This window comes from Rhinolophus sinicus, linkage group LG07, assembly GCF_036562045.2.
Source record: "Rhinolophus sinicus isolate RSC01 linkage group LG07, ASM3656204v1, whole genome shotgun sequence".
Classification (NCBI taxonomy): domain Eukaryota; kingdom Metazoa; phylum Chordata; class Mammalia; order Chiroptera; family Rhinolophidae; genus Rhinolophus; species Rhinolophus sinicus.
Window position 1 is genome coordinate 11,951,923 of NC_133757.1, and position 25,987 is coordinate 11,977,909.

Consider the following 25,987-nt stretch of genomic DNA (forward strand, 5'->3'; position numbering starts at 1 on the left):
AAAATAAGTCAGACAGAAAAGACGAAAACCATATGACTTCACTCATATGTGGGATATAAAACAAAGCAACAAATGAACAAGACAAAGAAACAAAAACTCATAGACACAGACAACAGTTTAGTGGTTACCAGAGGGTAAGGGGGGAGGGAGATGGTAGAAGAGGGTAAATACACCATCTATATGATGATGGAAGGAGAACTGACTGGGTGGTGAGCACACAATGTGATATATAGATGGTGTATTTTAGAGTTGTACACTTGAAACCTATATAATTTTACTAACCAATGCCACCCCAATAAATTGTTAAAAAAAATTTTAAAAGAGACTGATGGCCCTCTTTTAAAATTTTTACATTTAGTACTTGGACTCTGTTCTTCACACTTCAAATAACTTTTATAGAACTAAGTGGGGAAACTAAGCTACATACATCAAAGAATTTAGAGTGGGAATCGATAGATATCGGCATGTCAATTAATAATTGCTAAAATCTAAAGAATGGACTAGGTATATGGACTGATGCTCCTTTCTATCCAAATTTCCTCCGTCACCATCAGTGAAGGAAAAAGCACTAACAGACTCTGTGTGTTTAATTTTAACCCAGGGCAAATTTTTATGACTGAGTGATAAACCCACAAAACTGGATGTTCCTATTGGAAGCCCTTACACTACTAACTATAATGATACCAGTGGGCATTACAATTTTAAAAGTGTAAAAAAATTAATGAGCAGAGTGTTATTATGGAAACTAATTCTGTATCACACACATCACCCAAGAGATTTATATTTCATGCTTACAAAACTTATTGCAAATATTTTCTCACAATCTACTAAAATGATGGCCTAAGGCAATACATTACTAATTTGAGGAATCTGTTCAGCTCTAGTGGACAGATTTCCTATATGAGTTATGTAGAAGAAGGCTTCATTTACTTCTTTAGAGACTCAGGAATGAGGTTTTTTTGTTATATTAAGCCTAGACAGGACAGAAACTTCTTTAAAATTAAGCCTGCAAATAGAACATTGAATTGTTAATAAATAATAGTCAAATTAATAAATTGTTTATTTCCTCCTTGTGTATATGACCATGTCATTTTAAACATTAGCCAGCCATTCTTTCATTATCCAAATACATAAAAAGCCTCTGAATATTCCATACAGAAGATATATTTTCATTCTTTAGGCACAAAACCAGAATAACAAATTGCAAACAAAATATCAGACTGTGATTTCCCCCCCCTGAAATCTAGAAAGATTAAAAATAATTTCAATCATTTCCAAAAGAAAAGTTAGGAACAGAAAGAAGAGTTGTGGGACCAATGCTTTTTCTTAATCTATTTGGATGTGAATAACACTAATCTACCAGATATAAGAAAAAATTGATTTCAGTATTATCAACCCAATGGATCATGAAATTTATGTGCAATGCTTTCTCGACAGTGAAGTGTTTGCTTATTAGCATGTTATCATCTAGAACTTAAAAAAATGTATGCATTTAGCTTTATGCTGAAATCTATTTGACAACTTGAAAAATTACCAGATTTTATACCAAATTATAATAGGCAATTCTTACCTTAAGCATTCAGCATCATTTTGAGGCTTTTCATTGATTTTTATTTTTTCTGCCTCGAGGTATTTGGTAGTACAAACGGCTGCATTCTTTTTATCCTCTAAAACTAAACAATTAACAAAATTCTTACAATCTTTTAAAAATAAAACATAAAGGTTGTCTGTATTCATTCGTAAAAACAATCTAATTTTTGGTGCTTCATGTAAAATCTACATACTAATGATTTTTATTTTTCTACTTTAATATACTGATTAAAGGCACACAAAAAATCTTAACAAAATTTGGGACATTAAAAGAATCAGATCTAACACTGATCAATTCATTGTTTGACCTATTCCTTTTTTATACCAATAATAGCATTATATCCCAATAGGCGGATGCATTTTGAAAGAATATAACCCTATCATGTGTATATAAATACACTCATCAGCAAAATACACTAACACATAAAGGTCATACCTTTAATTTTTCTCTGCAGAGTAAATAATTCTTGCATTAATTCACTCTTTTGTTTCTGAAGTTCATTTAATGGGCCATTGTCATGTTCCATGGATTTCATTTCTAGAAACAAATAAACAAAAACCGTATTTTAAACTATTTAGGCTTTGCCATAAATATGTCAGCACTTATTAACTTTTTCTTGTGTAGTAAAAATTTAAGCAGCATGTGGTCAATTTTAAGCCTGAACTAGCTTCTCTTGGCCACCTAGGAATTGTTTCTAATAAACTGACCAAAATTAGGCTAAGCACCAATTAGATATAAAAGAATGTTAGTTGATGGTTAAGACTAGAGAGAATTCAAAAGAGAGAATTCAAAATAATATAATTATCACTAAGCAAAACAAACTTCCCAATGAGATAATGAGAAAACTATGTCCTTCATAACTAAAGCATATTTAAAATGACTCTGCATAATAATCTCTATATGGCTACAGCTTCCACAGTATTTGCTAATAATGTCTTTTCTACCTAGAATTCCTTCCTTTATTCCCAGAACAAACTTTTATATTTTACATTTATATTTTTATCACAAAAAGGTATTGGATCTTATCAAATGCTTTTTCTGTTTTTTATTTTTAAAATATTTTTCATTAATCTCTTTATTATATCCATGCCATGGAGTATATTTATAATATTTATGAGAGCAATTTTAAAGTCTTTCTTTGCTAATTGCCTCATCTCTCTCATCTGTGGATATGTTTCTATGGACCTAACTTCCTCCTTGCAATGAGTTACAATTTGCTGCTTCTTTAAATGTCTAGTGATTTTTCATTGGATACTAGACACTGTGTTTACTATTTTGTTAAATGTTTGAGTTTTGGTATCTTCCCCTAAAGCATGCTGATGCCTATTATTTAGCAGGCAGTTAAGTAACTTGTAGATCAGGTTCAAACCTTGTTTTTAAAATCTTTTTTAATAGTAGGTCTAGAATAGCCTTAAATCTAAGGCTAGTTTAATTCAACTATTAAGGCAGGATTCTTCTTTTTAATGTGATCTTCCTATTCTGACATGTTAAAGTATGAATGTTTGTCTTCCTTTATAGGAACGTAGGCTCTACGAGCACAGGGATTTTTTCTTTTTCTTTTTTGCTCACTGCAGTACCACCAATGCCTATAAAGTGCCTGATGCACACACACAAAATACAATAAGTAATTATTGAATGGATGAATGAACTAAGCACATTTTAGAAATACACAGGTGATCAAAACACACACAGTTCCTGTCCTTACACGTTAGTAAGGGTGATAGACATGAATCAACTAAGTATGTAATTATAATGTTCTCAAGAAAACAGTATAAAGTCATGAGACAATATACTCAGAGGAAATGACCTAACGTGGGATGGAGGGCGTACGTGTCAGAGAAGGATTTCCTGAGGAAGTAACATTTGAGCTGCTATCAGAAGAATGACTAAATTAAATAAAGATAAGGAAAATATTCCAATAAAGCATATTCAAAAGTCCTGAGGCAGGAGGAAGCACAGCACAACCTAGGAGACACAAGAGGGCAGTGTGTCTTCAGGACAAAAAGAACAGGCCACTGGGTGAGGTAGGAAGGAGGAGAGGCACTAAGTTGTACATAGATGGCAAAGTAAGTCGAGGAACTCGGTTTGCTGTGTTTATCATGATATTTTTAAACAGAATATAACTAAATTAAGAGGTTCACTATAATAGTTCAGTACTAATAATTTATTTTAAAAATATACGAATTTTAAATTTTGGCAATCTCAAGAAGTGAGAACAGAATCCAACTCTGGAGTTAAAAAAATAATAATTCCAAGAAGATGTCTGGCAGTGAAAAGAAACCACTCTGAATAGTACAAAATAATGAAACAACTATGGATATTTGAAGATGAAGATTATTCAAAACCCAGTGAAACTGGATGACTATTCATAGTTTTAAGCTAAAAGCTCAATGGAAAAGTTCAGAGGTGGAAGCCAAGGGAAGAAGGAAAAGAAAGGAGAAAAATCAGGTGTCAGGATATAACAGATGTAGTGGTACAAATTAGAAGAGGGAATGGAAGAGCAACCACTGACAGGAAGGAAGACAAAGGGAACCTAAAACTGTTCTGGGAAGAAACTGGCTCTAATATCTGCTTAAAACTTGAACACCACCAGAGAAAAAAGGCACCAGAAACAGTTTCACAGGTGAATTATTTCAAACCTAAAAGGAACAGGTAATTCTACTATTTACATTTTTCCAGGTAGAGAAAGAAGGAAGCTTTCACATTCTTTCTGTTAAGTCAACATAACACTCACAAAAAGGAATAATCTCACCTATACTGATGCAAAAATCTTAGAGAAAATATTATCAAACAGAATTCAGCAATACACTAGAAGACTAAGAGACCACAACTATACAAGGCTAATAATAGGATATTTATTAATAAAATTCACTATGTTAATAAAGTGATGTATGTATGATCATCTTAAAAGGGGTGGGAAAGGATGGAGGGAAGGAGGAGGAGGAGGAGGAAAGAGAGGGAGAAGAGAAAGCTTCAATCTGCCATCATGATTAATAATAATAAAACTCTTCAAGTATTTCCATGAAAATTAGTAATAAAGAAGGGTATCCAACATCATCACTGCTAAAGATTGAATATTTGTGTCCCCCCAAAATTTATTATGTTGAAATTCCATTTAAAATAGTAATACTTAGAGAAATATTAACAAGAGAAAGGCAAAAACAATTGAAATACATATGTTGTTTTAGATAGGAGATTCACGATTGTGAAGTTACCAATTTTCTCTAAATTCATTAATAAAATTAATGCAGTTATAATTAAAACACAAGATTTTTTTGAACTTGATGAGACTCAATTTTATCTAGGAAAATAAACACAAAAGAATCAATAATAGAGTAAGGAGAGACGACTGCTCTGCTAGATATTAAATAATCATACTAAGAAACTAGGATAATTAAAAAACAAAGTAGACAGAAAAGATAGAGCACAGAAAGACACACAAGCAAAATATGAATTTAATATATAATAAATGTAGAATTTCATATTGGTTGGAAAATGGTGAATTAAGTAACCAACAGTGTTAAATAACTGACCAGCCTTTTGAAAAAAAAGTTGGATCCCTAAGCTCTTATATCAAAATAAATCAGGGATCAATGTAAAATATAAATAGAAAAAAGGAAACAGGAAGTTACCAGAATAAAATATGGGTGGTTTTTTAAAATTAATGTTCCACAGAGAAAGTCTTTCTAAGCCAGAGACAAAAATCCAGAAGCCATAAAAGAAAAGATTCCTTAAGATGACTGCAAAAATTTTAAATCTATATGGCAGACACACAGAGACATATACAGACACAGACACACACACACACACACACACACACACACAAACACACTATAAGTATAACCAAAATGTAACAATAAACTGGGAAACAGGATTTATAACACATGACACAAGGCTGACTACCTTAATTTACAAAAAGTCCGTATAAACTAGTAGGAACAAAGAAATTAAAAGATGAACAAAGAATATGGATAGATTCTTCACAGAAATAGAAATAAAAGTGGTCAACAAATTCAGAGAAATAAATCCAGTGTTATGCAAAATCAAAGAAATGCTAATTAACTCAACAATGAAAATAATATATATTAATTATTATATTAATATTACTTGTCAGGTTGGCAAATATTAAAGTTATTGATAATGCCCAGATTGGTAACAGTATGGGATAATATATAGGACAACAAGCACTTTTCTATACAGTTGGTAGGAAAAGCAACTAATTCAGTGTTTTGTTTTGTTTTTAAGTTTATTGGGGTGACAATTATTAGTAAAATTACATAGATTTCAGGTGTACAATTCTGTATTACATCATCTATAAATCCCATTGTGTGTTCACCACCCAGAGTCAGTTCTCCTTCCATCACCATATATATATTTAGGTCCCCCTTACTCTCATCTCCCACTCCCCTCCCCCTTACCCTCTGGCAACCACTAAACTATTGTCTGTGTCTATTTTTGTTTCTCATTTGTTTGTCTTGTTCTTTTGTTGTTTTTGGTTTATATACCATGTATCAGTGAAATCATATGGTTCTCTGCTTTTTCTGTCTGACTTATTTCGCTTAGCATTATACTTTCAAGATCCATCCATGTTGTCACAAATGGTCCTATTTCATCTTTTCTTACTGCCGAATAGTATTCCATTGTGTATATATACCACAACTTCTTTATCCATTCATCTGTCGAAGGACATTTTGGTTGTTTCCATGTCTTGGCCACCGTAAACAAAGCTGCAATGAACATTGGAGCACACGTGTCTTTATGTATAAATGTTTTCAGATTTTTTGGGTAGATACCCAGGAGAGGAATTGCTGGGTCATATGGTAATTCTATTCGTAATTTTTTGAGGAACTTCCATGCTGCCTTCCAAAGCAGCTGCACCAGTCTACATTCCCACCAACAGTGTATGAGGGTTCCTTTTTCTCCACAGCCTCTCCAACACTTGTTACTGTTTGTCTTGTTGATGATAGCCATTCTGACTGGGATGAGGTGATATCTCATTGTGGTTTTTATTTGCATTTCTCTGATGATTAGTGATGTTGAGCATTTTTTCATATGTCTATTTGCCATTTGTATGTCCTCTTTGGAGAAATGTCTCTTCAGGTCGTCTGCCCATTTTTCAATTGGGTTGTTTGTTTTTTGTTGTTGTTGAGTTGCATGAGTTCCTTGTATACTTTGGATATTAGCCCTTTATCGGAGGCACTGTTGGCAAAAATCTTCTCCAATTCAGTTGGTTGCCTCTTTATTTTGTCGATGGTTTCTTTTGCTGTGCAGAAGCTTTTAAGTTTCATACAGTCCTATTCATTTATTTTAGCTTTTACTTCCCTTGCCTTTGGAGTCAAATTCATAAAATGCTCTTTGAACCCAAGGTCTATAAGTTTAGTACCTATGTTTTCTTCTATGCAGTTTATTGTGTCAGGTCTTATGCTTAAGTCTGTGATCCATTTTGAATTAATTTTGGTTCATGGTGACAGATAGCAGTCCAGTTTCATTCTTTTGCACGTGGCTATTCAATTCTGCCAGCACCACTTACTGACGAGGCTATCTTTTCTCCATTGCATGTTTTTTGCTACTTTGTCAAAAATTATCTGTCCATATTTATGTGGTTTTATTTCTGGGTTCTCAATTCTATTCCATTGGTCTATGTGTCTGTTTTTCTGCCAATACCATGCTGTTTTGATTATTGTAACCCTGTAGTACAAGCTAAAGTCAGGGAGTGTGATACCTCCAGTATTGTTCTTTTTTCTTAAGATTGCTTTGGCTATTCGGGGTCTTTTGTGGTTCTAAACAAATCTGATGATTTTTTGTTCTATTTCTTTAAAAAATGCCATTGGGATTTTGATGGGGATTGCATTAAATCTCTATATTGCTTTGGGTAATATGGCCATTTTAACTATGTTGATTCTTCCAATCCATGAGTACAGAATGTCTATCCATTTCTTTGTGTCTTCTTCAATTTCTTTTAAAAATGTCTTGGAGTTTTCAGCATACAGGTCTTTCACATCCTTGGTTAAGTTTATTCCTAGGTATTTTATTCTTTTTGCTGCAATTGCAAAAGGAATTGTTTTCTTTTTTTAATTTCTTTTTCTGAGATTTCATTGTTAGTATATAGGAATGCAATGGACTTTTGTACATTTATTTTATAGCCAGTAACTCTCCTGTATTCGTTGATTGTTTCTAATAGCTTTTTGGTGGAGTCTTTAGGGTTTTCTATATATAGCATCATGTCATCTGCAAAGAGTGACAGTTTAACTTCTTCATTCCCAATTTAGATGCCTTTTATTTCTTTCTCTTGCCTGATTGCTCTAGCGAGGACTTCCAACACTATGTTGAAAAGCAGAGGTGATAGGGGACAGCCCTGTCGTGTTCCTGAACGTAGAGCAAAGGGCTTCAGTTTTTCACCATTAATTAGGAGATTAGCTGAGGGCTTGTCATATATGGCCTTTATTATGTTAAGGTATTTTCCTTCTATACCTATTTTATTAAGTATTTTAATCATAAATGGTTGTATCTTGTCAAATGCTTTTTCTGCATCAATTGATATAATCATATGATTTTTGTCCTTTATTTTGTTTACATGTGTCACATTGATGTATTTGCATATGTTGAACAATCCTTGTGCCCCTGGGAAGAACCAACCCCACTTGGTCGTGATGAATAATCTTTTTAATGCATTGTTGTATTCAATTTGCTAGAATTTTGTTTAGGATTTTTGCATCTGTATTCATCAGACATATTAGTCTGTAGTTTTCTTTTTTTGTGTTGTCCTTACCAGGTTCCGGTATTAGCATAATGTTGGCCTCATAAAATGAGTTGGGGAGTACTGTCTCTTCTTCAGTTTTTGGAAGAGTTTGAGCAGGATTGGTATTAGATCCTCTTTGAAGGTTTGGTAGAATTCACTAGTGAAGCCATCTGGTCCCGGACTTTTGCTTTTGGGAAGGTTTTGGATGACTGATTTAGTATTAAATCTCTTAATATTTCACTTTGACCCAGCAGTTTTGTTAATAGATTTTACCACAACAATATATTCACGAAAGTATAGTGAGATATATACTCAGATAATTAGAGGTCCCTATTGATGGTCATGTAGATTGTTTCCTGATTTTTATTTTGTTTTGGTTTCTTCTCAAAACACCACCAGTCCCGCCATTTGTGTACTGCTTCCTCTCTTCTCTGGGAACTTCCCTTCTCTCCTGAGTCTTCAATTCTTCCTCTCTACTGTCTCCAGTTCATCAGCATTTAAATACATTAAAATATCTCCTATCTCAAAAAAGAAAAATGAAAAAGAATAACCCCACCTCCTCACTAAAAACCCTCCCCGGGCTTTGCATCCTTCTTGGTTACCGGACTCTATCTTATCCACAGAGAAACTTCTTCAAAGACTTGTCTACAATCATAGTCGCCAATTCCTGTCCTCCCACTGCTCAACCCATTACAACCTGGCTTCTGCCCTTCTCTTATTATTTCAATGGCCTGCTTTTCCTAAAGATCACTGGGGACCTCCAAGTGCTGATTCTTAGTCCTTTTGGTTGACAGTCTGGCAGTATTTAACATGGGTTGATCACTCCCTCAAATCCTCTTTCCCTTTCATGATACCGACTTCACGCTGTAAATGTGTCCTATCTTTATTGAAGCTCTTTCTCCGACTCGCCTTTTTTCTCTTCTTGCCCAGAAAATCCTGGTGTACCTTGAGGTTCTATTATTTTATTTCAATAGTTCTCCCTGAGTGACGCCCAAAATTTAATTGCTCCACGCCAGCCCTCTCTCTGAGCTCCTGACTTAAATACTCAACTATCTGACATCTATACTTAAATCTGTCACTTGGCTAACCCTATGACCCTTCAGAACTCAGTCTGAAGGTCACTTGCTCAGGGAGATCTTCTTTAAGGACCTACTCCAGGTTATGTTCCCTTTTTATATATTTGCATATCATTTTATACTCCTTTTGAAGCAGTCATCAATTTATAGTGATCTCATTCATGCTGTTGGAGATAAGAGTATTAAACAAAACCAATTCCCTGCCATTATGGAGATTCAAGTTTCATGTGGAAATGTTATGAAATACCTAGAGATAGACTTTCTGAAAATATAAAGAACCAACAGTATCAGGTCCATGGAAGTAAATCTGTTAAAATTAATGCATATTTCTGGAAGAAAGGACATAAATAGAGGGCTCCTAACGTATCTGTGGTATAAAGGACTTTTTAAAAATCAATTTTACTGAGGCATAATTTACATTTAGAGCACACAATTCCATGAGTGTTGACCATCATATACACCTGTGAAACCACCACCAGAATCATGAAAACATTTATTTCCATCAAACCCAAGAGATTCCTTGTGCCCCTTTGCAGTTCATCCACTATTATGTGTCTAGGCATGGATTTCTTTGAATTTATCCTGTTTGCATTGGCTGAGCTACCTGAATCTGTGAATTCATCTTTCAGCAAATTAAATTTTTTTTCTATTATTTTTTCAAATGTATTTTCTGCTCCATTCTCCTTCAGTAATTCTCCTAAATTACTCACAGACATTTTGAAATTGTCCCACAGGTTCCTGAGGTTCTTTTTTGTTTGTTTTGTGTCAATTTTTTTTCTCTTCTCTGTACTGAATAATTTCTGTTGCTCAATCTTCATATTCACTGACTCCTCTGTCAGCTCTTCTCTGCTATTAAGCCTATTCAGTGACATTTCTATTTCAGATACTGTACTTTTCAGTTCTAAAATGTTCATTTGACTTTTTAACATTTTCTATTTCTCTACTAAGATTACCTATCTTTTCATCTACTACAAGTGTATTTTCTTTAACTCACTGAGCAGTTTAAAATGGCTGCTATATTCAGACCACTGTGACTTTGACAATTCGTGATTTATTTTATTAAAATGGAATTTTATTTTCTTAGATTAATGGCCAGACTTTTTTTTTTTTTAAGATTTTATTGGGGAAGGGGAACAGGACTTTATTGGGGAACAGTGTGTACTTTGAGGACTTTTTTCCAAGTAAAGTTGTTGTCCTTTCAATCTTAGTTGTGGAGGGTGCTGTTCAGCTTCAAGTTGTTGTCCTTTCAGTCTTAGTTGTGATGGGCGCAGCTCAGCTCCAGGTCCAGTTGCCGTTACTAGTTGCAGGGGGCGCAGTCCACCACCCCTAGCAGGAGTCGAACCGGCAACCTTGTGGTTGAGAGGATGCGATCCAACCAACTGAGCCATCTGGGAGCTCAGTGGCAGCTCAGCTCAAGGTGTTCAATCTTAGTTTTAGGGGACGCTGCCCACCATCCCTTGCGGGAGTTGAGGAATCAAACTGGCAACCTTGTGGTTGAGAGCCCACTGGCCCACGTGGGAATCGAACTGGCAGCCTTTGGAGTTAGGAGCATGGAGTTCTAACTGCCTGAGCCACTGGGCTGGCCACTTGTGATTTTCTTTTGTTGCTAGGTCACATTTCATTGATTCTTCATAGGTTGAATAATTTTGGATTGCATGCTAAACTTTGTGAATTTCATGTAAAAACGTTGGATTTTTTTGAAAATAGCCATCTTTATGAGTGTGAAGTGTTATCTTATTATGGTTTTAATTTCTATTTCCCTAATGACTACTGACATTGAGCATCTTTTCATGGGCTTACTGGCCATTTCTTAGGAGAAAGGTCTATTCAAGTCCTTTGCCCATTTTTTAATTGTGTGTGTGTGTGTGTGTGTGTGTGTGAAGTTGTAGGAGTTCTTTATATATTCTGGATATTAATCCCTTATCAAATATATGATTTGCAAATATTTTCTCCCATTCTGTGGACTGTATTTCTACTTTCTTGATAGTGTTTTTTCTGCACAAAATATTTTAATTTTTATGAAGTACAATTTATCTATTTTTTTCTTTTGTTTCCTGTGTTTTGGTATCCAAGATATCATCAGTAAATCAATGTTATAAAGTGTTTCCCATATGTTTTCTTCTTTTCTTTTTGCCTTATCCGCTTTTTATTTGGATAATTAAGCAAGATGGAATATAATGAAGGTTTCATTCCTATAGTTCTGTACAGGTCATCGGCGTATTTGTGAATTTTCTTCTCCATCTACCACATACATAAACATTTGAATTATTTTCTTAACTGGTTTTTACCAGTTTATGTGAGTTTGCATGATCCCAGCATCTTGAGCTAGCAATTGTCTTTGCTTTTGACATTTTATACTTTAATATAGATTATTTTAGAACTCAGTTAATTTTCTAATTTTATTTGGAAAATGCTTTGGTAATAAGAAGCAAAGTGAAACATATATACTAGTACATTTTTTTAATGTACTGATATTTTCTCTTCATGAAACAGCCAGCAGCTTTGCAATGCAGTTTGATTTTTCTGTATGCCGAATTTCAAAAGCAATGAGGAGATGACCAAATTCTGCTTCTTCTAAGAGCTTTATAGTTTTAGTCCTTAAGTTTAATAATTTGATCTATTTTTAGTTAATTTTTGTAATGGTCTTAAGATAAGGGCCCAACTTTACTGTTTTGCGTGGGGTATCCAGTTTCCCAGAACCATTTGCTGAAAAGACTGTCCTTTCCCAATGAACGGTCTTAGCACCCTTCTCAAAAATCATTTGACCACGTACATGAGGGCTTATATTTGGGCTCTCTATTCTATTCCATTGCTCTACATGTCTCCTTATTCCACTACCACACTGTTTTGATTACTGTGTAGCATGTTAGTAAGTTTTGAAATCAGGAGTGTGAGTTTTGGCTATTTGGGATCCTTTGAGATTTCATATCAATTCAACGATGGGTTTTTCTATTTATGAAAAAAAATGCTTTGGGGATTTAGATAGAAATTGCATTGAATCTGTAGATCATTTTGGATAATGATGTCATTGTAACAATATTAAGTTTTCCAGTCCAAGAACATGGAAGGTCTTTCCATTTACTTAGGTGTTCTCTAATTTCTTTAGGATGGTGATTTTTATATGGCATACGCTAATAAATATTACTTATATTAACAATTGTCATATGCAAAGCACAATAAATTATTCATCACGATAGCTCTAAGTCAATACAAATGTTAAATGTGTTTATTATTCCCTATTTACTAAAGGCATCAAAGCAACAGTATATTTTACAAAGGCTTCCATGAAAAACTCATTTTCTATTTAATATCATTTATATTTTCATTTTCTACTTCCTCAACTCCCATTGGCTCCTCAATCTATTACTGCCAGTTTTCTACCACTCTACGATAGTGCTCTTGACATCTTCTGAATATCAAATTCATGTCCTATTTTGGTTCATATTCTTCTGAGGAAAATTTTTGTTTCGCTTTTAGTTTTTAAAAATTACTCACTTCTGGTTCTCTTCTTGCCCTCTTCAACTACTATAATTCCTTTCTCTTCCTTTCCTTAAATGCTATGCTTTCCTAGTTTCCGTCTTTGGTCTTTGCTCTGCCTCTATGCTCCCTTTACCTGTTCCCTCAGAATGATGTCACCAGCTTCTCTGGATTCAGTCCCAAACCTAATACTCTAGCTCTGATCTTTCTTATCACCTTCACAGCCACTTCACAGCCAAATTTCCACCTGCCACCTGGGCATTGCCACCTGTTTATCCCCTAAACATCTCCAACTAAAAATACCTAAAGTCAAACTCAATCTTTTTGTACAGAAAAGGCTATAGTTTAGAAAGGCTTCTCCATCTCTGCTCTTCTGGTACCATATTCTACCAAATCATTGAAGTCTGAAAACCGTGATTCATCATTGACTTTTTCAATTTCTGTTTACATTCATCAGTGATCAAGTCCCGTCATTCTTCCTAAACATCTAACTCACTCTCTCCTCTCCTTGGCAACTTCTTTAATTCAGGATCTTATCACAGTCTGCAATAACCTGCATTCTAGTGTTCCTGAAATGAAATTCTCCCCACCCCACTGTGTAACCTTGTTTCCTACTACTTTAAACTGGATTGACAGTAAAATGAGTATCATAGCACCAGTCTTACCCCATAAAAGCTTTTATAACACTACTATAAATATCTGCTTACACACTTGATTCTCCCACTTTTTAGTTTAATATCCTGAGGACCTAGAACAATGCCTATCACAGAACAGATGGTAAATATTGGATTATTGAATGAATGACCAAATGTTTATGTCACACCTATAATATTTCTAAAGAATTTGAAATTGCTTACAAAACATACATATCCATTAGGGCAATTAAGATAAAACTAAAAGAACAGCTATGCAACAGCCTAATTTGCTTATTGATAGAGTTAAATTTCTGGCAAGTCCCTTGATTCAAAATAAGTTATTTTCATTAATGTCAGATAAATGAGGTAACGTTATATATTCATACCCATTTTCAAAATGTTTGCTTGGTTTTCTAAGTCAGATATTTCAATCTTGACATTTTTCTTCATCAAAAGCTCTCTTTTCTTTGTTATTTCATACTCATTATTGAAGTTGGAAATTTCCTTAATAAATTTTTCCTCTTCCTCTGTCACTTTTTTCATCCTACCCTCCTAAAAAACAGAAACAAAAGATCAAATGCAGGTGTTAATTGCAATATCTTTCTTTAGTGATTTAAAATGCAATCATTTGAAATTATTAACAAAATATAATATTACCCTTCTTGGTTTTATCACAAAGATGCTTTATTTCTCCAGCAATATTAATAAAACACTAAAGCTATTATGTAATAACAACCATTTTCACATGAAAGATTTATTCTTAATGTTTTGGGAAAATTATTGATGTAGAAATTCTACCACTCATTGTTATATATGTGTTTGTACATTAAACTTATAACCACATATGCCATTTTGTCATTGCAATATAAATTCAGTGGTAAAATAATTCAATGACCAAACCTGGAAATAAAAATCTATACTCAAAGAAATTACTGCCTGATAGGAAAAAAATAAGAGAAAAATAAACAAAGAAGGAAATCTATTGAAATGTATAAAAAGAAGGTAAAATTATATATTCACTTCAAATTTAATTCTAAATAATAGTTTACATTTTATGAAATATCAGTATGTAATATAAATAAGAATTTCCAAAAACTGTGGACAATGCTAGAACTTAAGCATTACTATATTTTCTTTTTTCTAAGAAATGTAAACTAATTATGAGCTACATTTGGAAACTGGCCGTGTCACTTACAAACCACTGACAGTTGATTTTGTTGACTTCAGATACATAGTTTTAGTATTTTAAAATGTATTTTCTTTGAAATGTCCATTAATTACAAGTCATAGTCCTAAATTGGCCCTGTCATTTAAAACTACTGTGTCTGCTGGCTCTGACTTATGATAAAGAGATAAATAAAATCTATCCTTTTACCCACATCCATAAATATGCCTAAAGTGTGAACCTCTCTGCTTTTCAAAAGCATTAAAACCAATGTCTAGAAGCCTGAGCAATTCAAATCAGTTTCACTGTTTCTTTTATGCTTATTACAATTGCAAATAATTTCTATATTGCATCCCTGCCAATAGAATTCTTTAAAACTATATTATTCTACCAATTGGTTTTAAATAGCACTGAATACTTTTCCATATCTGAACAGGACTATCTGCCAATATGCATATGGATACTTTTCTAAAAGTACACCTAAGTGTATTTAAATACTTTTGATACAGTTAATGAAATAGATTTTTCTAAGTGGCTGGAGACTTACAAAGGTTTGGAGAAGCATATTCCTTTGGTTTGTAATTTCACTGCACTGTCTTTCTAAGGCATTTTCATGAGTTTTCGAAAGCTGTAAGATGAAGGATTTTTCAGAAAACTCCTGAACCTTAAAATGAAAAGCAGAAATCAGAATGAAACAACTAGACACTTTAGGATACCTGAGTCAAAAGAACAGACCTGTATAGTATAAAACATTTTCTGTATTATCTTCAAAATGCAAAATACAATGCAGACTAAACATCTTACTTTATATACACTATCTTATAATATTTTATAAGTGCTTTACAATTACAACTTTTATAATCTCTTCCCCCAATAAGACTATAGTCTCCTCAAAGGCAGAGAATTTGTTTTCTTTTTCCTTTCCAACATCTAGCACATTTCTTAGCTTAGGTACTAAAGGTTTTGACAACACACATTGAAATCTGCTTTAAGACAGCTTGTTTCAAAGAACAAGTTTCTAGTTTCATCACTTATATGAGGAAAATATGGATAAATAAATCATGCATAAAATATGACTAATAAAATAATGAGGTAAAACCTACAAACCATAAGCAAAAACCCAATCTCATGACTATAGTTACACTAAATAAAACACAAATCTGCTAAAATCCTCAAATGGGTTTTGAAAGCTCATTTTTTATTTTAGTATCTCATTTGGTTGTAACTAGCAAAAGATACAATAAACATTAATATTAGATATGTAACTGTTATTTCATTTGGGCCATAAAGAATAGCATCTCCTGAGACCATGAATACTGAAAGAAAAGTCAGGAAGTTATAATATATAAAAGCTAAAAATAATGCTGGACTGAAAATAGTCTTTCCACTACTACTTTCGGTACTGGCCCTCATAAGAAAGCATCACTTCTAGTTTGGTGCTGTTCCCATCTCCACAGAGAGAAAAAGAAAAGGAAATAAAATTCAACTTAAATTGCAGAAAGCAAGATTTATGTTAGCTATAAGAACTTCCTCAAGGTGAGAGACAGGGTGTGAAATCTCTGTCCCAGAAGACATGGAACAGTAAAGAGCTTAGAAACAGTCTCATCCAGAGGCAATGGGTTAGCCATTTGGAAATGAGATGGCTCAAAAGTCCTACAAATATTGGCATAAGAAAAACTAGCCAAAATAAAACAGAAAATACAAGCTTACATTTATACATTATCATAGCACATCTGCCCAAACCTTCAGTGCCTGGTGCTGGTCTCATCAATTCTGTCTTAAGAAAGACATCGATAGAGACAGATCAGAGAGGTGACATTTACATGACCCAAGGAATTCAGAAAGGACTTTTAAAATTGGGGGAAGGGAGAATGGGGCAGTAGTATTTTACTGCCTGACAGAAATTAGAAAACATGTGTCCAGATCTATAAAAATTATAGAAATTAGTAACAATGGCAAACAAGAGTATAATCATGAATTCTATCACATTTACTTAGAATAAAAAAATAAAACAAAAAAACACTTGAGAGCTATTTAGTATATATTATGTAAATGAGAATAAAACGAGTTCCAGAAAAGTCGAATACCTTACAAAGGTTATTAATTAGAGGAAAACCCAGGACTAAAATGCAGGTCTTCTGGCTTCTTTTTTTCTAAATCATGATGTTAACATGGAAATATTAGAACTACTTCAAAGAAATCGATATTTTTGGAACTAAAAAGGGACTTTAGTCTCTGAGAATAGTACAAATTGAAAGTATACAAGTTTAAGAAAAAAATTATCAAATACTAGGTCCATCAGAGCTTATTAAGAGAAGGTTGCTTGTAGTATATGCCTAACCTAGAGAATTGCTATTATTGATGGTATCCATGAAAACCTGCAAAAATGCTTTGAGACCAAATATTGGACCGGATAAATTCTGGTTTCATTTAATAGGGCAGTTCATGTATTACACCTTTCAGAATCCATATTCCTGAATTCTGATTCTGTTTCTGCCACTGATCTGTTGTAAAAAAACCTGAGTGGAAATCCAAAAATTATGAAACTATTACTTATCAAATGAAGAAGTATTTTAAAATAAAGACTATTAAAGAAAGCTATTAGACATATTGGCATTGAATTAGAATATTTTATCACAACCTGAAAAATGAAACCTATATAACCAAAAGTGAAAAGTAGAAAGCTGTTCAAAAGTTTTATAAGAAGGTCACCCTATAAGTTTCCTTTTTCCCTAAAACCCTGTATGAATTATCCATTTTGAGATCTTTTCTGCTTCTTTGTTTTTTTATTAGTCTACTTTTCTTCTTCATTCCCACGTTCTTATACTCTGTCTTTATCATTTACTTCCACATTTTTCTTTTAATCAACGTAAACAATCCCAAAAAGTCAACTACAAAAAAATTACAGTAACAGTGATTTTTAAATTTACTCAGGATATGTGATAAAAATACTTAATACAAAAAGGAATTGGCAAGTAAGGGAAAACAGCATAGTAGAGAAAAAAGCAGGAATTTGGGAAAGCTTAAGTCAGGAAGGTCAAGAAAGAATAGATCCTACAACACGCTGAGGACAGCAGTAAATTAGGGTTGCAGAAGCTACAGGGGGTCTAACACTAATAGAGAGCCTACCTATTTTAAGGGACTAAAGGGACAAAAACTTTCTGATCTGCCCAGTTCCTCTCTACCAAGTGTAAATTAGTAACTCTTAAGAACTAAAATAGGTTTTCATGACCACCTATTTGCAGAATGTTTCTCATTGCTCCTTTTGTTCTTTCTGCTGTCACAACTAATTTCTTAAATTATTTTTTACATTCTTGTGTTTGAAAACCAGACTTACTGATACGTAAAATTTAGGTAAACATTCCAAACATAACCCTGAACATACTGATAGGATTACACGATGAGGTCATTGCACAGAATAAATTATCATCAGAAGCCTCTTACCTCTCTTTTGTTGCAAAAGTGATGGGTGGGGATCAGAATTAAGAAGACAGAAGAAGAGATGTAAAATCATGACTTAAATATTTTTGAAACTACTGACTCTAAGTTACCCAGCGATCCTGAGGGACTACAAACAATAAAAATAAGAGAGGAAGGTTCCTAGCAGCGGTACTACAAATTTCTCTTTCTCCTCTCTCTCCCTCCTATGACTACAAATGAAGAAATAATATTTGCATGCAGTGTTAAAGCTACATTGTAGAATCAAATAGCCAAGCTTTGTCAGAAAATATTGCTGCTTTTGGAAAATTTTAATTTATAGCAGTGCCAACACTCTGGTTACTTCTGTTTCTCTCAGCAATAAAGATTTTTTTTTTCTTTCCCTATTTTATTCCTTGTAGGATATTTGATTTTTCAACGGAGCTTCCAGTTTTCTCACTGAGCTGCCTTATCTGGTCAACTAGGTCAGTTTCAGCATAGCCATGATTTGTGACTCTTTACTACTCTTGCTGCCTGGGTGCCTTTAGGTATTTTTCTACCAGAAGAACTTGAAAATTGAAAATGACTGAGGATTTTAAATTAATGTTTGGGTCCAAGTAAGCAAAACACAAAGCTACTCTTCTTGTGGTTGCTGTTGTTTAAAATAATCTCAGCCTTTAGAAACTGACATTTTGCTGATTAAATGCTCTGCCAATAGTATAACAGGCAACTTTACATAAAAAACCACACCAAAACAAAACAACATAGAGTTATGCAGAAGATTTCACACTCTTAAGATCATAGTGATTGGGGAAAGAATGTGTTTATTATGACTATGATAAAAGACATTTTAAACACTAGAGTACATCAATGAATATGGTATCAGTAACACAGATAAAGGTTTTTCAAAGAATAGATGTATTTTTTATAAATACATTTCCTCACCACAGATGCAATGCCTAAGGAATAACTCATCGTGACACAGTAATCCTAATATAGAAAGTAAGGAAGGATCAATATTAGGAAATATTAGTCCTCACTCCTTATTCCCTCTCCAATCTTATCTTCCAATCTTATCAGTCTCCTCAATCATTCCTCTCCAGCCACACCATCCTCCCTGTTATTCCTGGAACACACCATCCATACTCCCCCCCTCAAGGCCATGGCACTGACGGGTCTCTGCCTGGAGATCTCTTTCCCCAGATTCTTCAAGTAGTTCATTCCTTTACCTCAGTCAGGACTTTGCTCATCTCTCACCTTTTCACCAAGGGTTATCAGGACGCCTGATACGAACACTACTATTTAAGTTTGTTCTGGAAGTTCTTGTTAATGCAATAGGGCAAGAAAAAGGAATAAGATATAATTATCTGAAAAGCTGACTCACAATAATCTCTCCCTTTTGTTGTTTGGGCAAATGTCATTATTAGATACCTAATAAATCCAAGAAAATCTATCGAGAAACTGTACTGTTAAAAATAAAAAAAGAGTTCAGTAAAGAGGCTAGTAACAACTACCAAAAACTAAGTATCTTTTCCGGTTACCCAGAGGGAAAAAACATGAAAAAGATCCTATTCACAATAGCAAAAACAACATAAACAAAGCACACACTTAACAAGAAATAAAGAAGAGCTCATAACAAAGGAAAAAAAGAACCTTTTAGACTAACAATCTGATCTATTTTCCTATTGTGGTGGTCACATATCTCCCATTCTTTCTTTTTTTCTGTCTTCTCATGGCTATGAATATTAAACCAAATCAAGACAATAAAAATTCATTCCCATCTTTTGACCTGTGAGTTTTCTTTCTCAGATAACTGCATATTGTCTTTAATTAAAGGAGAAACTGAACTATATTTAAAGCCATGTAACTAGTCTGAATCAAATAAGCTGAGGTAGGTAGCCTTTCAACTTACCATGAAATATTAAATCAGGCAACAGCAATGCGTAAGACCACATCAGTACCAAAGACTACATGAGAAATTCTTTCCAGTAGCACTCAGATCATAGGCATAGCTGTAGGTAAGTAGTTGGCCTTTGACCTCTTCCCTTCACCTTTGCTGAACCCATCTGGTGTTCCAAATGCCATAGCCAACCTAAATCTACCTTCCTCAAAATAACCACCATTACCCCAAACTATTCTTCCTTTTTCCTCAAGTAAAACGCCCATTCCCAGAGAACTGCTGATTAGGGAATGAGCAGTAAAGCAGAAATACTGATAGGCCAAGAACATTCTCTAATGATAATTCTTAAACTGAAAGACTCTTACCAGGCAGATACTTTGAAATACGGCGACTTCTGTGTTATTTGACAACTCAGGAGGAAGTACCTAATCTTACCTATCACCGTATCTTCTTATTCTGTCAGGATATAAAATAATGGGATGCTGAGGGTAGTAATTTTTCATGTACTGCTTTTAATAGAACGGTAAAATGTCACAGATGCCTTAAAATATACATTTCCCCCTCATAATAGAAAATTTGGCACATGAGTAAGAAAAGATCATCCCTCAGTCAAGTATACTACAAGAACACCAGAAACTGGGTTGGGGATATTCACATCAACTTGTCAACCAGCAGCTTTAGCTTTAAGAAGACAGTTCATTCTTCAAGAACTTAAGAAAACAAGAATGCGACCCAGAACAATTCATGTGCTGTATCTGTTGGCATACTCTACGTCTTAACAGTTCTCACAGCATAATGACATAAACCCTATCTAAAAAAAATACTGTAACAGAAGAGAAAAAGAGAATTACCTGAAGATTACAGAGAAAAAAATACTGTCTCTCTCTATAATATTTCATACAGGGTACAAAAAAAACTGTTAATCAATTACTTGATGTCCTCAAGAGTACGCAAAGTTACATCCACTAAAAAACAAGAGCAATGAAGACTTAAGAAAAATAAAAAACAACAAAAACAAACAAAAAAAACCCCACAAGTTGAAGGGCCAGCCTGGTGGCTCAGGCGGTTAGAGCTCCGTGCTCCTAACTCCGAAGGCTGCCGATTCGATTCCCACATGGGCCAGTGGGCTCTCAACCACAAGGTTGCCAATTCAACTCCTCGAATCCCGCAAGGGATGGTGGGCTCGGCCCCCTGCAACTAAAATTGAACACAGCACCTTGAGCTCAGCTGCCTCCCAGATGGCTCAGTTGGTTGTCCTCTCAACCACAAGGTTGCCAGTTCGATAACTCGAGTCCTGCAAGGGATGGTGGGCAGCGCCCCCTGCAACTAACAATGGCAACTGGACCTGGAGCTGAGCTGCACCCTCTACAACTAAGACTGAAAGGACAACAACTTGACTTGGAAAAAGCCTTGGAAGTACATACTGTTCCCCAATAAAGTCCTGTTCCCCTTCCCAAATAAAATCTTTAAAAAACAACAACACAAGTTGGGATTAAAGTTAAAAAAAGATAGAAAATTAAAGAACTGTAAAAAAGTAAGACATTGATACAATTTAAATTTGCAGAGTATTAAATAACAGAACCAACACTGCAAAACAATGGAATCAGTGATGCAAAGTAGAAACAGTTGTACAAGACTGCTGAGAACCAGCAGCAACAGAAGACAAGAAATTCAGAGAATAAAGATCTAAACTGTAAGAAACAGGATATTTGGGAGGCTGGTTGGCTCAGCTGGTTAGAGAGCAGTGCTCATAAGACCAAGGTCACCGGTTTGATTCCCACATAAGCCAGTGAGCTGCGCCCCCCACAACTAGATTGAAAACAATGACTTGACATGGAGCTGATGGGTCCTGGAAAAACACACTGTTCCCCGATATTCCCCAATAAAAATAAGAAACAGAGTATTTCTAAAAGAAAAGAATATAATAGTTGAGGTTAAAATGTGAGGTTCATCCTTGCTTCAGACAAAATTAATATCTGTATACAAATTTGGAATTATAAGGATAATAAAACTACAAGCAACCAGAGAAGAAAAATGAAAGAAAAGAGGTTACCTAAAACAATTTTTAAAAACCAGGCTGACTTTAATTTCTCTTCTGCATTGAAAAATTTTAGTGCTAATAGTGCCAGGTCTATAGTTTTCTAAAAACAGGTTTGAGTCAAGAATTCTTTATATACACAAACTTTCATTCAAGTATGAAAATAATAGAAATTTCAAAAGATTAATGGCTTAGAAAATCCACCATGTGCATATTCTTTCTGAAAACTTACTCAAACATAGACTCACCAAAAGACAAATGAAAAATAAGAACTCAAGAACGAGGAAGATGAGGCATTAAAGAATTTTATAGTGAACAATTTTGGTTAATATGGCAGTCTAAGCAAATGTGGGAAGGACCCACTTTGTACTCAAATACAGAGAAATGTTGGATAAAATATAACCAATTTAAAATATGTATCATTTACATAGCTAAGCTGAAAACTAGAGAGAGAATTCATCATGCCAGAAATCATCATGCTAGAATTCAAGCTCAAGAGATATCTTTGAGATTGGATATGGGCATCAGAGACTAGGGTTTTAAATGCTCACATAAGACCAAAAGTCAAGGCCAGAGGGAGCTGGAACTGGGCTCACTGACTAAAGTCAGGAATCCAGAAGTGTCTATGCCAGTTATGCAAGTGGAGTAACAAAATTCCATCCAAAGGCTTAAAGATGTAGCATATAAGTGATCTGCCTCGATTGAGCCCTATGTGGAAGAGGAGTCATACCTGAGAAACTTCAACACCAAGCTTGAACTGTTCACAGACACAAGAATCAAATATCTCTTAACCACGCAGTGCAGAAGCCTTGAGCTCAGAAATTAACATAAAAACTGGTCCTGAACAAGTAAAATCTGCAAGGCCCTGGCAACAGGGGTGAAACTGCTCCTGAGGGACAACTTTTTTATCAAGGGCGTATGTGGGAATCCCAATTAGAAAAGCCTCTCTAAAGATAAGTTCACAATAAAAAATGTTACAGCTCATAAGAAAATGAACCACCCTCTAAGAAAGTCATGAGATGAAATAAGCAGAATTTACAGAAGAGGAAAACAGAAAATCCTATGAGAAAAATTTCCAATTAATTTATTATTCACTCAATATTGTGTATTTAACATGTACTGTTCTAGATACCAGTAATAACGGTGTGTCCAAAATAGATGAATTTGTATTCCTTGTGGAGTTTACATTCCACTGGGGGGAGACAGATAATAAACAGATCAATGTAAAATACATCAAGAGACATTAAGTGCTACAAAGAAAAAGCAGTGCAAAGAATAGAGGTAGAGATGGGAGGGGGTGATGCTGTTTTATATATAGAGGTCAGAGAATTCTCTACAGTCAACATTCTCAAACTTTTCGGTCTTTCAGACTTTAGCACCTTAAACTATTGACTTGTTTTTGTTAGTTATAGCTATCAACATTTTCTGTATCAAAGATCAAAATGGAGAAAATTTAAAAACATTTAATTCATTTAAGAATAATATTAAACTCACTGTATGTTAAAATAATTTTCTTGAAAAAAAATAGTATTTTCCAAAACAACAAATAGTAGGAAGAGTTGCATTTACATTTTTTGTAAATCTCTTTAATGTCTGGTTTAATAGACGACACCTGGATTCTCGTATCTGCTTCTGTATTCAATATTTTGTAATACTGTGTTTTTTGGTTGAAGCAGATGAGAAAAACCTGGCCTCATACAGATGTGTAGTTGGAAATGGAAGGGGTATTTTAATACCCTTTTCAAACGATTGTGCATATTCTTTGATACTCCATCCGAACTTGACAAGTGGGAATTCCTTCAAGTTTAGTTGCAGTGTGGAATCTGAAGGCATTTCAATAAACTTTTCGTCCTCTATTAAAATAAAATCCATTGGTCTGTCCTGTGCTCTAAATGGGTCTTTTATCCAAGCACAATTTTGTAACATTATGCACTGGTCCTTTGGAAAATATTGCTTCACTGAATTATGCAGGTCCTCCACACATTGACACTATTAAAAACAACGCCCATTAATATCGCCAACAAACTCATCAGAAAAATATTTAAGTACTTAGCAAACTTCAAGCTTATGGTAACAGTGAGTCACTGTACAAATTACAGTATAGAATGAGTCTCCCAAAATTTGAATGCTTGTTTGAAAGGCTGAATATTATCATTGGTAAAGTAACAACAACACAACCACAACATCAGTTGTTTGCCTTGAAATGTGAGGGTCACTTTGTTCATTTTTGAGAAAATTTTGCCAAATACTCGAGTTTAAATAACCAGTTTGTCAATTACTCAAGGAAAAATGGGGTTTCAGAAAAAGAATAGCTAGTTCACACTGCAATTCCAACAACTGCCCAAGCACTCTCCCTGAGACAATCACTGTACTTTGGAATACAGAGGTGTTTGATGTGAACGTCTTATTTCATCACACACAACACTGGAAACACATATACTCAATGGTCAGCTTCAAAGTAGTATTTTTTACACTTTAGTCAAGGTCATACAGTGAAACTGGTAGGTTTTGGTTTTTTACTGTGAGTGGATGACAGTGAAGAAGGCAATGACTAGCACACTTTGGAGCCACTGCCTTGATTTGTGTTAAGGGACCAACAATTTTACTCACCATTGCCTTTGCACCATCAATGTATATGTCAGAACAGTGAAAATCACAAATAATGCCTTTGTATTGTTAAGAGAATAGTTTAACCTCACAGACTTTCTGAAAGTCTCGGGGACACCTATGGATCTACAGAACACACTCTGAGAACTTCAGCACTAAAGTGGCAAATGAGTAGAGACCCAAGGTAATCAACCATCAATATTTGCACAGGACTCTGCATGTTAGAACAGAGGGTCTCACATTCCAGTAGAATAGGTGGCAGCTCTACTGTACTAGGAGAGACCCAAAGAAAGTGAATGTGCCTAAAACACTAATAGCTGAGAAAACAAGCATTTCAGGCTGAGGAGTGCAAAGGCCCTGAGGTCAGAGAATGGCTGGTTTACTCAAGAACAAAAGAACCCATTACAAAGGTACACACACTCCTAGCAAATCAGATTATCCCCAGGCAGGTGAGCTACTAGAAAGTGCCAGCTCTATACTAAAAGGACATCTGGTGATCTCTTTCTTCCATTTCCACATTTTAGATAACCATTCATGACAAATTCATGTCATTATTCATGACAAAGGTGATAAAACTTTCTTTATACAATTACTTTTAGAGAAGATTAAAAGTAATCACACACTTTTTTGAAAACTGAGAACATCAAGTATTTTGAGTTTAGTAATTAGGTTAGTTAGGTTAATATAGTTGAAGTTGCTTGATGTCAAGTGTCGAATTAAGCCAGAAATTTGTTATATAATTTACTTGTCAATTATTCATGGTATGATTTAGAAGTTGCTCAATGAATGTTTGTTGAATGAATATTTATCCAATGTGTGACTGGAGACATTTAGGAGGTGAGGAATACAGTTAATTGATTTCCCAAGAAATCACAAGTCAAACAGTAAACTTCTTAAAAGGCATTCTTTTGTGCTGCATAGTTCGTACGAGGCTAGTAAACCAAATTTTAATCCTGCGCTTTCTGCATACTGAACCACACACATGCTGTTCTTCAATTAAAGGACCATTCTCTCAGTGTCCGAAAAGAAGCTTTCTTTTGTTCAAAACATTTCTAACATTTCATGGTAAACAATTTATGCGGAGTAGCTCCTTAAAAAATAAAAAAAGAAATAGAGACACGCTGGTAGATTTTACAATTAGAAGCAGTACAGTAGATTTTCCACTTTGTGGATCTTAAGTCAGAAAGTGTGCAGCTTTTGTGATTTATAAGCACCTGCAAACAGAAAGGCTATCTGGCATACTGTTACAGAGTTTGCTCTAAACTGCTATTAACGTGAAATATTTTTTGGATTTTCTTAAGACCATGAAAACAAAGTTGAGAAAAAGGAGTCCAATAAATGC

The 25,987-nt window shown here is 34.4% G+C and overlaps 1 protein-coding gene across 1 annotated transcript in view; it reads right to left on the minus strand.

Annotated features, from left to right (window-relative positions):
- CCDC172 (coiled-coil domain containing 172) overlaps positions 1 to 25,987 on the minus strand; it is a 45,398-nt gene that overhangs the window by 12,734 nt on the left and 6,677 nt on the right. The window contains exons 3-6 of the mRNA XM_019725305.2: positions 15,231 to 15,347; positions 13,905 to 14,070; positions 2,027 to 2,128; positions 1,571 to 1,673 (exon numbers count right to left, since the gene is read on the minus strand). Of these exons, the coding sequence (XP_019580864.1) occupies positions 1,571 to 1,673; positions 2,027 to 2,128; positions 13,905 to 14,070; positions 15,231 to 15,347 (488 nt within the window). The remainder of the gene's footprint in view (positions 1 to 1,570; positions 1,674 to 2,026; positions 2,129 to 13,904; positions 14,071 to 15,230; positions 15,348 to 25,987) is intronic.